Below are 14,416 nucleotides of genomic sequence, written 5' to 3' on the forward strand. Positions count from 1 at the left end.
CTGCGGTGAACAGAGCCTAAAGGGGCAGCTTCTCAGTCAGCAGTTACCACGTGGAAATGTGAGCCCAGTGTTGCAGCCTCATCCGACTTCTAAGGCAGAAGTCTTGATTTTTATGTGAAAGCTCAAGGTTTAAAATGCCGCCCAGATCAACTAAAACCCATCTGTGGGCTTTTTCCTGCTGGCAGGCCACCAGTGTGCCACCCCCGTGGGGCCCGTGGCAAAGACTGGTTTGAACATTGACGGTCGGAGTGCCCTGATTGTCCCTGGCACGCGGCCATTTGTGCTTGGTCATTCTGTCCAGGCGGCCGCAGAATTCTGGGCTTTACAGTGCGTGCATCTGCTACGTGCTTATTAGCTGGTGACTAATTTTAAATGGGAAGGAAAAGTGGCGAAGTCCAGAAAGGGGTGGTCCTTAGCCAGAAGAAAAGTAGGATGATACAAGGGGCGGAAAGTTGACATGGACCCTGGATTTGGATTTGCTGGCGTCACACTTGCAGAACTGAGCATGTGCAAAGAGGGCGGGGCATACCCCTGGTGAGTGACAAGGGGCTACTGTATCTCTTCACTACAGAGGAGACCATGGACACTCAGGGGGACGAAATGACAGATTAGTTCTCTGACTCTAGAGGGTCCTTGCCACTTCCCTGTGCTGCCTCCAAAGTGATGCCCACATGGTTTAGGTCAGGGATTGGCAAACCTAAGGCTTTGGGCTAACTCCAGCCTCCTCCTTGGTTTTTCATGGCCCTTGGGCTAAGAATGGTTTACACATTTTTAAATGGTTGGGAAAACAATCTAAACAAGAATAATATTTTGTGACATAGGCCAATGATACGAAATTCAAATTTTAGTGTTCACTGGTAAGGTTTTACTGGAACATAACCATGCTCGTTTATTTACATATTATAAACTACAGCTGCTTTTGTGCTACAAGGGCAGAGTTGAATAGCTGTGACAGCGACCATATGGCCCCACAAGCCTGACATAATTAGCATCTTGTCCTTTATAGAAATTTTGGTGAGCCTTGATCTAGACTGTCAAGACCTGTTTTGTGAATGAGGCTGCGCGATGAGTCATGTTTTTTGTTTGTTGTTTGTTTTGTTTTTGGCCATGCCCATGGCGGGTGTAAGTTCTCAGGCCAGGGATCGAACCCTAGCCATAGCAATGACAATGCCAGATCTTTAACCTACTGAGCCACCAGGGAACTCTGTGAATGATGTTCTTGAACCCCAGCCAAGTGGAGAAGAAGGGATCAGAAGAAGAAACCAAAGGCCATCATCCATACCCCCTCCGTCTCCATCCCCCAAGGAGAGAGACCATAACTGTGGTGCCCTCCTTTCCTGGAAATAGTATTGGGCCAATATAACTGTATTCATGGGGTAGAGCCAATGGACAGTTTCATATGGGGCAGCCCCAGAGGGTGCAGGATACCTGGGGTCTCATCCATGGCCACAAGGGCAATGAGGTGGGAGCTGACGGGTGGGCTGCTGTACCTGTACCCGAGCTTCTGGGAGGTTGATCCTGGCTGCCAGCTGGTTGCGGATATGGACATCGGGGTAGTGGGTGAAATGGAAGATCTTCTCCAGCTCCTGCAGCTGCTCTGTGGTGAAGGTGGTTCGGATCCTCCGCTTGCCCTTCTTCTCCTCTGGATGGAAGAGGGTCCAAGTTGAGTCAGTGGCCTTGGTGTCAGCATCTCAGCAAAGCTTTCATACTGCCTCGTCAGAGCCTTTCAACCCCTGTTGCCACTACGTGGTCCTTGGTTCTTTATCTTGAAGTTTCACAATGTCTACCTTCCTAGAAATTCCGCCCCTAGGTTGACCCCTCCCATCCCACCTGGACAGAGTGGCCAAGATAACCTTCTAGAAACTTATGCGATTGCCCTTTCTGCTGCTCAGATGCTTTCAAACAATTCCTCTTATCTTGGAATAAGATAAGCCTGGGGCCAAATCTGACCCACTGTCTGCTTTTATAAATAAAGTTTTATTGGAACACAGGCCCACCATGGGTTTATATTTCGTCTATGGCTGCTTTCGTGCTATAGGGCAGAGTGAGTCGTTGCAACAGAGATCGACTATCATCCAGGCTTTTACGGAAAAAACCACAGTAATCAGCCCCTTATAGTGTGTTTCCAGCCACCTGTCCGGCCTCTTGTCCACTCAGGGCTGGCTGCATATGCGGGGCCTAGTCAAAAGGAAAAACGGGAGTCCTCTTGTTCAAAATGAAGGCTTTTCCATTTCTTCCACAGTCTCTCTCTTGACCTGTCAGCCTAGTTTTTTATTTGCTATAGAAGGCCCTGCTCCCTTGGGCACAGGGATACTGAGAGCGTGAGTGTGGCCCCTCACGGGGCTCCAGGGCTCCACAGTGCAACTTGGCACCAGGGTGTGTGTCTGACCTTGACCGTCCTCATATCCTTCTCCCCACCCCCACCGCCAACACATGCTCGCAGGATGGAGGAGGCGGGCACTGGGTAGGGGCGGGGAAACAGGTGGCCGAGAGCTCATCCCAGGGAAGCAGGGAGGCAAGAGGGGTGTTGAGCATGAACTGAAGCTCCAAGCCCTGCTGCATGCTTCGTGGTCCAGCTGGATTTCACTTAAGAAACACAGAGTCAAACAAACAATGATTAAGAATTTCAAGATGGTGGAGTTCCCGTCGTGGCTCAGTGGTTAACTAGTAACCATGAGGTTGCGGGTTCGATCCCTGGCCTCGCTCAGTGGGTTAAGGCTCTGGCATTGCTGTGAGCTGTGGTGTTGGCCGGCAGCTACAGCTCCAATTAGACCCCTAGCCTGGGAACCTCCATGTGCTGCGGGTGCAGCCCTAAAAAAGACAAAAAAAAAAAAAAAAAAAAAAAAAGAGGCAGTATCTTTTTTTTTCCCCCCTGTCTTTTTGCTATTTCTTTGGGCCACTCCCGCGGCATATGGAGGTTCCTAGGCTAGGGGTCGAATCAGAGCTGTAGCCACCGGCCTACACCACAGCCACACGGGATCCGAGCCGCATCTTCGACCCACACAACAGCTCACGGCAGCACCGGATCCTTAACCCACTGAGCAAGGCCAGGGATTGAACCCGCAACCTCGTGGTTCCTAGTCGGATTCGTTAACTACTGCGCCACGATGGGAACTCCGAATTAAATTGGGTTGAGGTGTGAACGGTTGTGATGAAGTGGAGGTGGTGAGTGAAAGAACTTTTATCTTTTTGTTTGTTTGTTTTGCTTTTTAGGGCCATACTCATGGCATACAGAGGTTCCCAGGCTAGGGGTCCCATCAGAGCTACAGCTGCTGGCCGACACCACAACCACAGCAACTCAGGATCCGAACCGTGTCTGCGACCGACACCACAGCTCACAGCAACGCCAGATCCTTAACCCACTGGGTGAGGCCAGGGATTGAACCCGCAGCCTCACGGTTCCTAGTTGGATTTGTTTCTGCTGTGCCGCAGTGGGAACTCTAAGAACGTTTATCTTGAGAAGGTGCTAGAAAGGCTAGAGGGAGGTTGGGGAGGAGTCTAGGGTGCCGCCTGGAGCACATCTAAAGACTAAGGAGGAGAAATGAGGAGGGAGAGAGAGGGCTCTAGTGGGGGCTTGATGGAGCAGGGCTGCGGGGCAGGCTGGTCAGAGGTGCCCACCACCCATGGTGCTGAGTTTTTCCGGACAGGAGAGCGGGAGGTCAGGTCAGCGGCAGAGAATGAGGGAGGTTCGAGGGATCAGGGGCTGGGAGAATGAAGAAGGCATGTGGAAAGCTGCCCTGGACAAGGGCCAGGGAAGCTAAGAGTCAGGAGGAGGGACAGGCAACCAGTCTTGCTGTCCGTCCTGGTGGAGTCAAGGGATGGCGGGCCTTAGAGGCAGCGCCAAACCAGGTGGGCAGAGTCGTCTTCTGAGGCCAGGGTTACGATTCTACTCTAACTTGGACCAAAGACCGCAGGATGCAATTTTAGGAATCGTGGGAAAAGCACAACCTCGCCTTCACTTTTGGGGCCCGCTAGAATTCTTGCCATTTTCGTTGACCGCTGCGGCTCCTGAGCTCATTCTCACTCCTATAGGAAAAGTCTGCTTTCTGAAAATGATCATGAGGAGTTCCCATTATGGTCCAGTGGAAACAAATCTGATTAGCATCCATGAGGATGTGGGTTCGATCCCTGGCCTTGACTAGTGGGTTAGGGATCCAGGGTTGCTGTGAGCTGTGCTATAGGTCCCAGATGTGGCTTGGATCCCATGTGGCTGTGGCTGTGGCTGTGGTGTAGGCCAGCAGCTGCAGTTCTGATGCGACCCCTAGCCTGGGAACCTCCATAGGCCTCGAGTGCAGCCGTACAAAGGAAAAAGAAAAAAAAAAGAGAAAATGATGGTGAATTTAGGTACTTTCTGTGTGAGCACCACTCACTCCTGTTGGCAGGACTCAAACCCCCTGGGAAAAGGAGCCCACACTTGCAAGCTGTCCTCTGTTTCTCTGTGTCTCTCTGTCTCTCTCCACTGTCTCTCTGTCTGTCTCCACTGGAGGGCAAGGATTATACTTTAGATGTGCAGAGTAACTGGAACCTATTGGGAGCTTAATAATCATTTGCTCTAAATAAATGTGAACCTTAGGCTCTGTTCTCAACCCATTGGGCAGATAAGACACCATCCCAAGAAACAACACTGAATGATTTGTCTGGACTCTTACGCCCTGTCGGATGTCACAGGTTAAATGTCACAGGTCAAGAGAGAGCCAAAGTGGCTGGAAAGGAGGGGCTGGGGGTGAGATCCCCTTAATCCCACTCAGCCCACTGTCTTTTCTTTTCCACCCAAATAGGAGGTAAAACCACACCAAGTTATGCGCTGGAGTTGACACTTGGTGAAAAATGGATTTCACTTGTGGCGGTTTAATAGCTGCAGAGATCAACTGAGGTGTGTGTGCACATGCGTGTGTGTGTGTGTGTGTGTGTGTGTGTGTGTGTGTGTGTGTGTTATTATCCATCCTGCTATTGTTGGATAGTTGAAAACCCACTGAACTGCACTTCTGAAGCTGAGAGCTCTGTTCTTGGCGCTACTCTACAACTAGGACCGTGTTTTAGTTACTTTCTGGACCTCAGTCTCCCCATCTGTAGAATGGGGGAGGAGAGAGGGGTTGAAGGATCCGGTTGCTAAGGCCAAATCCATCCTGACACTCTGTAATTCTCCTTCTCTTCAGGTGGAGGCTGAATGACTTAAAATGCCTTGCCTCGGGGCTTGCCTGGGGAGCCAGTTTGCTTGGCGAGTGGGAGAGGGCCAGAGAGGAGAGCTTTCTGCTGAGGCCGACTCTGCTGGCCTAATGGCTCCTGCATCTCTAAGAGCATATGAGTGGGTTTCGTAGTTGGCCTTTGGTCTTGCTCCTCCCTACCACCCCTCACATTTGTTATTAGTCCATTTTTTATCCCCTCAGGATACTTTCACTCATCTTTCTGACTCTTGGAAGCTTCCCAGGAGTCACAGACAGTGAGGTTTCAAACATGACTACCCCCTAGGGGAAGCTGTTGGATTGTGAATCAACTGGATTGTGATATGATCTATCTTCTTCTCTATCCCCCTTTCCCTCCTTAAGTCCACCCTACTTTTTAAATTTAAAAAGAGCTGTTTACTCTATGTTTAGAGCTGGGGGTCTATTTAAGGGATAGAGCCAAACCCAACCAGAATAGATGTAGAGAGAAGTGGCAAGAGTTAGTCCCTTGCCAAGATCCTACTGAATGTCTTCTGTGTATCCAGCATCTAATAGTCATTCTGCAGGAATACAGAAATGAACAAGCCGCGGTGACAGCATCTCATCTCATCTCATTCATTCACTGGGTCAGCATTTTATTTTATTTTTTTTATTTTATTTTTTTTGTCTTTTTTTGCTATTTCTTGGGCCGCTCCCGTGGCATATGGAGGTTCCCAGGCTAGGGGTCGAATCAGAACCGCAGCCACTGGCCTACGCTAGAGCCACAGCAACGCGGGATCCGAGCCGCGTCTGCAACCTACCCCACAGATCACGGCAACGCCGGATCGTCAACCCACTGAGCAAGGGCAGGGACCGAACCCGCAACCTCATGGTTCCTAGTCGGATTTGTTAACCACTGCGCCACGACGGGAACTCCTGGGTCAGCATTTTAGATGATACAGCGCAGTTCTACAGGAAATTTCCAAAAAAAAATAAAATAAAATAAAAATCACAGAATGGAAGATTTCAGGTTGGATGGGCAAACGGAGGTCAAGGACAGCATGGATCTGGGATTCCTCTGAGAATACAGAACTTCGGAACAGAGGATACAGCACAGGAAATGTAGGGTGTAGAACTGGAACACATGGAGGTAAGCAACATGGAGAACAGAAGATTATAAACAGAATGTAGATTATAACAAAAATAAGCCATCTTCTCCTTCCCCCCAGAAGGAAACATAGGCAAACAAGGGTTCATGACTAAGTATAGAATCCTTAATAAAATAATAATTTCAAGTTTCCACTTGTGTACCTAAGGGAGCAGCCCTGAGATATATATGGCTTGCCCTGGAGATAAAAGAAAGGGGAAAGAGGTGGGAATGTAAACTGGTACAGCCACTATGGAGAACAGTTTGGAGATACCTTAGAAATCTATACATAGAACTTCCATGTGACCCTGCAATCCCACTCTTGGGCATCTATCCGGACAAAGCTCTACTTAAAAGAGACACATGCACCCGCATGTTCATTGCAGCACTATTCACAATAGCCAGGACATGGAAACAACCCAAATATCCATCGACAGATGATTGGATTAGGAAGATGTGGTATATATACACAATGGAATACTACTCAGCCACAAAAAAGAATGACATCATGCCATTTGCAGCAACATGGATGGAACTAGAGAATCTCATCCTGAGTGAAATGAGCCAGAAAGACAAAGACAAATACCATATGATATCACTTATAACTGGAATCTAATATCCAGCACAAATGAACATCTCCTCAGAAAAGAAAATCATGGACTTGGAGAATAGACTTGTGGCTGCCTGATGGGAGGGGGAGGGAGTGGGAGGGAGTGGGAGGGATCGGGAGCTTGGGCTTATCAGACACAACTTAGAATAGATTTACAAGGAGATCCTGCTGAGTAGCATTGAGAACTTTGTCTAGGTACTCATGTTGCAACAGAAGAAAGGGTGGGGGAAAAATGTAATTGTAATGTATACATGTAAGGATAACCTGACCCCCTTGCTGTACAGTGGGAAAATAAAAAAAATTATTAAAAAAAAAGAGAGGGGAAAGAATTGGAAACCTACTTGGAAAAATATGTGACTATTGACTTCAGGGGGTGGGGCTGTCTGGCAAGTGATGGACCAGTGAGAAAAGTACTTCTTCTCATTAGTTTTGAGCTATACATCCTCAGAATAAAGGTTTATTTTTGAGAGATGATGATGATGGTGGTGGTGGTTGTGGGGGGGGTGTATGTCCAACAGCTGTAGGGGACTTCTCTTGGCAAGGAAAAGAGGTGTCTAAAATTCACACTGGTGGGGAGGTAGAGGCTAAGCCCCAAGTGGACCATCCTGCAGGACTTAGAGGACCAAAGCCCCTTCTCAGAGACTAAGCATGGGTCCTTGGGATGCCATAGCCAGCAATGATTGTCTCCATACAGACCTCCTTGCGATGCTGTTTGAGACTAAATATCCCCCAGTTGGAGAACTCTAAAAAGGAGTGATAGGGACGGGGGTCCTGGATCCAGCCAAGATCACTCCCAGTAAGTGGGGTTTCTTTCCCTGAAATCTGACCAGTGACACCCAACCAGAAGAGTGGTTTCGGGAGGCAGAGAGACTTGACCCTGAAGTCAGGGAAACAAGGTTAGGATCTAAGGCTGGACCTTGTTAAAAGTTCAGCTCCTTAGATCTGTATTGTTCAATGTGGTAGCCACTATCTACATACGGCTATTTAAAGAAAATCAAATAAAAAATGCAGTTCCTCAGTCACACCAGCCATAGGTCGAAAACCACACATGGCTAGTGGCTACTATATTGGGCAGCACAGATAGAGAATATTTCCATTTTCAGAGAAAGCGCTATTGGCTAGGGTTACCTAACAGGTTTTCCCATGGGGTTCTTGAAAAAGTCATATTCTATGTCTTGCTTCAAGTTTCTCCTGGTGTTGCAATTTCCTCTAGTTGGCCCATATCTCTAGGAAAGAGAGTGTCCATCAGTCATGGAGCCCACTTTGATGGCCTTGGGCAAACGAAGTACAGGGAAAGCAAGAGAAAGGGAGGACAGGCCACGCCCACCTCTCCAGGGGCGCCTGGGGAGAAGGGGTGTGTCCCGCGGGGAGGATGGCGTCCCGGGGCTCCTGGTGGTAATGGAATGATCTACCCATGGTCCACAGGGCAGTGAGGCTGGGGAAGAGCAGAGTCTGAGATGTTGGCTCAGGAAGGATGAAGGTCAACCTTTGGGTTTTCCCACCACACGCAGAAGAAGGCTGCTCCAGGAAAGGCGTGAGGGGGGCAAGCAAGCCTGATGCCCGGGTTACAGACCACAGTGGGTCGGAAGAGAGAAGTAGCAGGTGAGGGAACAGCACACGTGGAATATGGAACAGAGAAGAAGGCTGAACACAGGACCCTGCACGCATGTAGAATTTTTGAACCAGAAGGGACCTCATTCAATAGGAAGCTGGTAGTACCAGCTCATGGATGGAGTGCCCCATGCCCGGGATGATACTTAATCATGGGGAAGGGCTAGGATGCTCTGGGCTCCGGCTCAGAGAGGACGATGAGAGCGCTGAGCCCCATCCAAGGGCACCGGGGAAGGGCCGCAGGAACAGTGGGGAGGAAGAAGGCGGGGAACGGCCGCCCCTTTCGAGTTGCTCCTCTCCGGGTTATTAATTGCGCGAACTGTGCATCACACTTCAGTGGGTCTTCAAAGAGGACGAGTCAGCAGAACTTAATTAAACCTGAGCCGTTTAGCACATCGATCATAAGAAATACACAATTTACACAGGTGATTAGGCCACCTAATTATAAACCGATGTTTCCCCTCCGCTCGGGCTCCCTCCCCTGATTGCTCCTTCTCTGAGGTCTACTAATTGGCCCTGGCCGCTCAGCTAGAGTCTGAGTTGGGACTGGATGGCGGGGGGGGACTTTGCTGCTGGGCTGTCTGGAAATGGGCCTTGTCCTTGTCTTCCCAAGGCAGTGGGCTCAGAGGGAGGAGATGCAGGCTCCCTTTGGCGCCCTCCTGCAGGCCGGGGGCACCTCCTGGGCAGGACAGGTGGGATGCAGGGAGGCGCCTCCCAGGGCAGACAGGTGCAAACCTCCTTCCTCCAAGGTGGTCCTGGCCTTTTACAGCTTTCTGTGCCCACAGCGTGCAAGGCCAGCTTTTTGGTGCAGCATTCAAGGCTCTTCGCATTCCTTTCCAAGGTCATCTGCTTTCTCCCCAGTGCTCATTTCCGTTATTTCGGTCCCACCCGATGGCTTCTAGAGCCCTCACATCAGCCGCCCCCTTGCATCCTCCGTGTGCTTGCTCTCAGGACCCCTTACATCTGGCTTGCGTGTCCTCCTCTGCCTATGTAAACTCACTCATCCATCAAAGCTCAGATCGAGCAAAGGTTTCCTTCTCTCCAAGGTCTGCTGGGAATATCCATGTGAAACACGAAAGGCTTTCTAAAAAATTTATGTAAAATAAAGAAGTAGGAGTTCCCATCGTGGCTCAGTGGTAATGAACCCAACTAGTATCCATGAGGATGCGGGTTCGAACCCTGGCCTTGCTCAGTGGGTTAAGGATCCAGCATTGCTGTGAGCTGTGGTATAGGTTGCAGACACACCTCAGATCCCAAGTTGTGGCTGTGGTGAAGGCTGGCAGCTGTAGCTCCTATCTGACCCCTAGCCTGGGAAATTCCATATGCCATATGCCGCAGGTGTGGCCTTAAAAAAAAGACAGAAAAATAAAAATAAAATAAAATAAAAAAGTAGAAATTGACAGAACACTATAAATCAACAATGGGAACTCCTTTTTTAAAAAATTTATTTTTGTTAGAGTTGATTTACAGTGTTGTCAATTTCTGCTGTACAGAAAAGTGACCCAGTCACACATATTTATATATAGTCTGTTTCTTTTTTTTTTTTTTTTTTTTTTGTCTTTTTGCCATTTCTAGGGCCGCTCCTGCAGCACATGGAGGTTCCCAGGCTAGGGGTTGAATCGGAGCTGCAGCCGCTGGCCTACGCCAGAGCCACAGCAACACCGGATCCGAGCAGCCTCTGCAACCTACACCACGGCTCACGGCAACGCCGGGTCCTAACCCACTGAGCAAGGCCAGGGATTGAACCCTCAACCTCATGGTTCTTAGTCGGATTCGTTAACCACTGCGCCACGACGGGGACTCCCAGTCTGTTTCTTATATTATCTTCCTTCATGTTCTAGCTCAAGAAATTGGTTACAGCTCCCTGCGCTGTACAGCAGGACGTCATTGCTTATCCATTCTAAATGGAATCGTTTGCATCTGCCAACTTCGAAGTCCCAGTCCATCCCACTTCCTCTCCTTCTCCCTTGGCAGCCACAAGTCCGTTCTCCCCGTGGAGCAATGTTTTTGATGCCTTGCTTGTATCCCTCAGAACTTTCTGTGCTCCAAAACCAGCTTCCTATTGCCAGGTTATCTCTTTTCAGGCTAAAAAGCCCAGATAATTCCAAGGAGTGTATATGCTCCACTTCCCAAAGGTTTTAAGCTTCAGTTTCCCGTGGCGACCACTGGCTTAATCAAGTGCCCTTTGTTTAAACAGCCTTCTGCTCTTTGTATCCTTTTACTACTTCCCTGCCGAGGTTCTTGCAGGCCACAAATGAACTGCGAGTGCTCAAATCCTCCTTCAGGTCTGCTTTTTGTGGGGAGCCCACATGAATACAATGCTTCTTTGCAGCAGGGATCAAGCCCCTTGTTCATCTCTCAGGGGCCAAGACCGAGTCAGGTTCTCAATTCTAGAGCCAGCCTCCAGGTGCCCCTGAGCCCTTTAGGAATGTTCCCATAGCCACGTTAGGTTGTGGGTCTGGTGGCAGGTGTCCACCAAAGAGGGTGTGGTGGGTCTGGTGACAGAGTCCACACCGCACGTATCCCAGGGGAGAGATGAGCTTAGCTCTTCGTCCTGCTCTGTTCCCGTCTGCTCTCGTGGATGCCCCTGGGTCTACCTGTCTGAGAGCCAGAGGCTTTCATGACTTTGGTCACAGCGCTGAGCCGGGTCCCTCTCCCAGGGCTCAGAGCAAAGCAGAGCCACTGCCTTTGGTTTTAGGCAGTGAGGGGGCGGAGGGGGAGGGGAAGGGGGGAAAGAAGGAGGAGGAGGAGAAAAGAAAGAGGAGGGGGACAGGGAGAGGGGGGTCAAAGAGGAAAATGAGGGGGACGAAGAAGTGAGGGAAGGGGGAGGGGGCTCCCCCCCCCCAAGAAGGGATGTCCAAGTCGTAGCCCCTGCTTCCTGTGAATGGGACCTTGCATTGAAATCGGATCTTTGCAGATGTGATTGGCTGAAGGATCGTGAGATGGGATTCTCCCGGATGTAGGGTGAGCCCTAAATCCAATGACTGGTGTCCTTATGAGAGAAAAGAGAAATGGGGGAGACGCCACAGAGACCCAGAGCTGGTTTGCCCTGCCCGGTGCGAGACCTCCCTCTGTAGGGAGGGACCTTCTGAGGTGGAAAATGACCACAAGTGACACCACCAAGGCTTCTGAGCAACCAGCTTGTGGTGGAATCGGTCATGGCATGTCAGAGCGGGGAGGGACCTTAGGAATGTTCTAGCTCTGCTCTTTCCTGTCCCAGATAAGGAAGGAAATAGAGGCCCAGTGAGGGGCGTGGCTTGCCTGAGGTCCTCCTGTGCATGGGTGCCAGGCCTGGTCTTAGAGGCCAGGTTTCTAGAATCCTAGCTCGCTGCCCCCTGTGCTCGGTCAAGCGTCTCACACGCTTGCAGGTTGTGCAAGTTACCTTTGCAGTTTCTGACCTGTAAGCATCCCGTCTGCATTATTATCGGCTTAGCATTTAAATAGGCTTTTTTTTTTTTTGAGTTCCCATCATGGCTTAGCAGTAACGAACCCTACGAGTACCCACAATGATGTGGGTTTGATCCCCGGTCTTGCTCAGTGGTTAAGTATCCCAAGTTGCTGTAAGCTGTAGTGTAGGTCACAGATGCGGCTTAGAGCTGGGGTGGCTGTGGCTGTGGCTGTGGCTGTGGCTGTGGCTGTGGCTGTGGCTGGCAGCTGTAGCTCTGATTAGACCCCTAGCCTAGGAACTTTCATATGCCGCAGGTGCGGTCATAGCAAGCAAAAAAAAAAAAAAAAAAAAAGAATAGCCTTTTTTTTTTTTTTTCTGTTTTACCTAAATAAATACATCTATTTTGAAAGAAAACCTCACATCATGACCATAAATGGGTAAGTAGAATCACGCGTCATAAATAGGTTAGTGTAGAAATCATTACAGAACTACTGACATAAATCATCTTTGTCCCCGTGCCCCTCAAAGTCATCTTGAAAATCAGCGGGTCGACCCTCACGAGTCTTTTGGAAATGCTTCATTCCAGCCTAGTGGGGAGATGTATGTATTTAAGCCACGTTCAGGAAAAATCTAGATTGGATGGTCTCAGGCCACCAGTGTTCTATTCTAATGCCACCTGCTTGTGTAGTTTGTGCAGGTGATTTGTTTTTTCTTCTTGGTTGCATCAGCTCTAAGGTGGGGCTTGCCACTGTGACAGATGGGTGGAACAATGGCCTTGCGATTGCGGTGAGAGCCACAGGGCAATCAGTCCAATCTCATGATGCTATTTTCGCAAGCACTTACTGGGGGTCTCCTCTGGGGCCAGCAGGATAGCTGACATGGAACATGCCAGCAGCTTCAGGGGAAGGCTAGAATGACTGGCCTCCTTTTGCCGCCAACCAACGTCAGGCTAGAGGAAGGGACGCTGCTCTGGGTAGGGGAAATGCCATCTCCCTCTCTCAACACAGCAGAGAGCACAGACTTGGATCTTATGCAGCTGCAGCAGGAGAGACTCAGGTTAGACTCTGAGAAGAATGGTTTCTGTGAATGCTCATTGTGTATTCGAACTTCTGATAATTAAGCTGGGACCCGTTCTCATTGATGGACTCAGCTACTGGGAAATCCACCAGCTCCTTAGAGACTGTGGCTGTGGCTGCTAAGCAAACCCCCTCTTTTGGGAGACTTGACTGTGGGAAGGGAGCAGGGCTGTGTGTTTGGTAGGAAGATGCCCCCCTGGGCTTCCTCTCCTTGGATTCAAGGGAGGAAAGGAGGGAGGGGTAACATATTCCAGACTCATTGCCTTTCAGTCTCCAGTCTCCAGGGAACCCTCATCACCAGCTCCATTTCTTCCTCCTTCACTCAGTCATCGCGGAGGGACTTGGCCGAGGTGGCACAGCAGGCTGGGGAAGAGCCTAGACTGACTACGGATTCCTGTCTCTTAGCATGGTTAAGGAGCCCACCTCCAAGCCCCACTCAAGCCAGCTCTTAAGGAGGGGCCCGGGGTCATTGATATTTGGGGACAAGCCCTGGGGTGGGCACTGGCCTGGGGAGTGATCAGGACGAGTGGATCCTGGGCCAAATTTCAGCCACCAGAGGCCGTGCCTGCTGAACTCTGCTTATGAAGGGAGAGAACAGAACAGTCTGGGGCAGGTGTTTGGGGGCAGCCAGGTCCCAGGTCCTCTGCTTTGTGGCCATGTGACTTGGGGGCAGCAACCACCTCTCCCCTCTTACAGATGAGTGCCCTTTTGATAATTATGCGTTGCTATTGAAGTTAACGCAGAGAAGCCCTCAGTCTCCAGGACAGTGCCAACCACAACCTAAATGCTGAATAAATAGATGGTAGCGGGCATTCTCAGCTGTGACCTGGTTACAGAAACAAGCCCCAGGTCCCTGTATCTTGCAACTCACCCAGCTTTGGTATCCACATGGGAACAGCCAAGGTTCTGGGCTGGAGAGAAAGGTATTTAAGGCAACCAGCCCAGCACCTGCCATCTCTGAATTTTGGAGTCTATCCTTTTGTTGATAGGGAGCAGATTTGTCTCTGCCTGAACCCCGCTGGCTCTGGGGGAGCTGGGAGTGGGTAAGGACAGGCCAGATTCACTTACCCGGGGGTTGGTCCCGCGGGGGTCTCTGCGGCTCCGGGTCTGCAGCTGCTGCTTGCTGGGCGCCCTGTCCCCCTGCCTCTTTTGGCTTGACCTCGTCGCTCCGGTCAGCCGGCCTCTTTAAGATCTCCTCGATGGAGAAGGACAGGCCCAGCTTCTTTGGGGCCTCACAGCACCCCGGGCTCTTCCTCTCCATCCCCCAGTGGAGAGGAGGGTGCGCCTTGGCCCCCTCCGCTGGCGGCTGCGTGGAGGGCGGAGGGGGCTTGGCGCGCGCCCCGGGCGAAGCCAGTGGAGGGCGGCGTCCTTCTCTTCCCGGAACGCCTGGAATCAAGAGGGCGAGCAGAGGTGGAGAACGGGGATCCGCATGGCGGATTATCC

The 14,416-nt window shown here is 50.5% G+C and overlaps 1 protein-coding gene and 1 long non-coding RNA gene across 3 annotated transcripts in view; one reads left to right on the forward strand and one right to left on the reverse strand.

Moving 5' to 3' along the window:
* ISX (intestine specific homeobox) overlaps positions 1 to 14,234 on the reverse strand; it is a 15,903-nt gene extending 1,669 nt beyond the window's left edge. Inside the window, 2 exon segments of the mRNA XM_013997557.3 lie at positions 1,491 to 1,642; positions 14,042 to 14,234. Of these exon segments, the coding sequence (XP_013853011.3) occupies positions 1,491 to 1,642; positions 14,042 to 14,234 (345 nt within the window).
* The window catches only part of LOC106510288 (uncharacterized), a 227,956-nt gene that overhangs the window by 329 nt on the left and 213,211 nt on the right, over positions 1 to 14,416 (forward strand). The window lies entirely within an intron of this gene.

Source organism: Sus scrofa, chromosome 5 (genome assembly GCF_054392235.1).
Source record: "Sus scrofa isolate SSC_HxYL_T2T_F1_AM1 chromosome 5, Sscrofa_HxYL_maternal_Yorkshire_Landrace_v2.0, whole genome shotgun sequence".
Lineage (NCBI taxonomy): Eukaryota > Metazoa > Chordata > Mammalia > Artiodactyla > Suidae > Sus > Sus scrofa.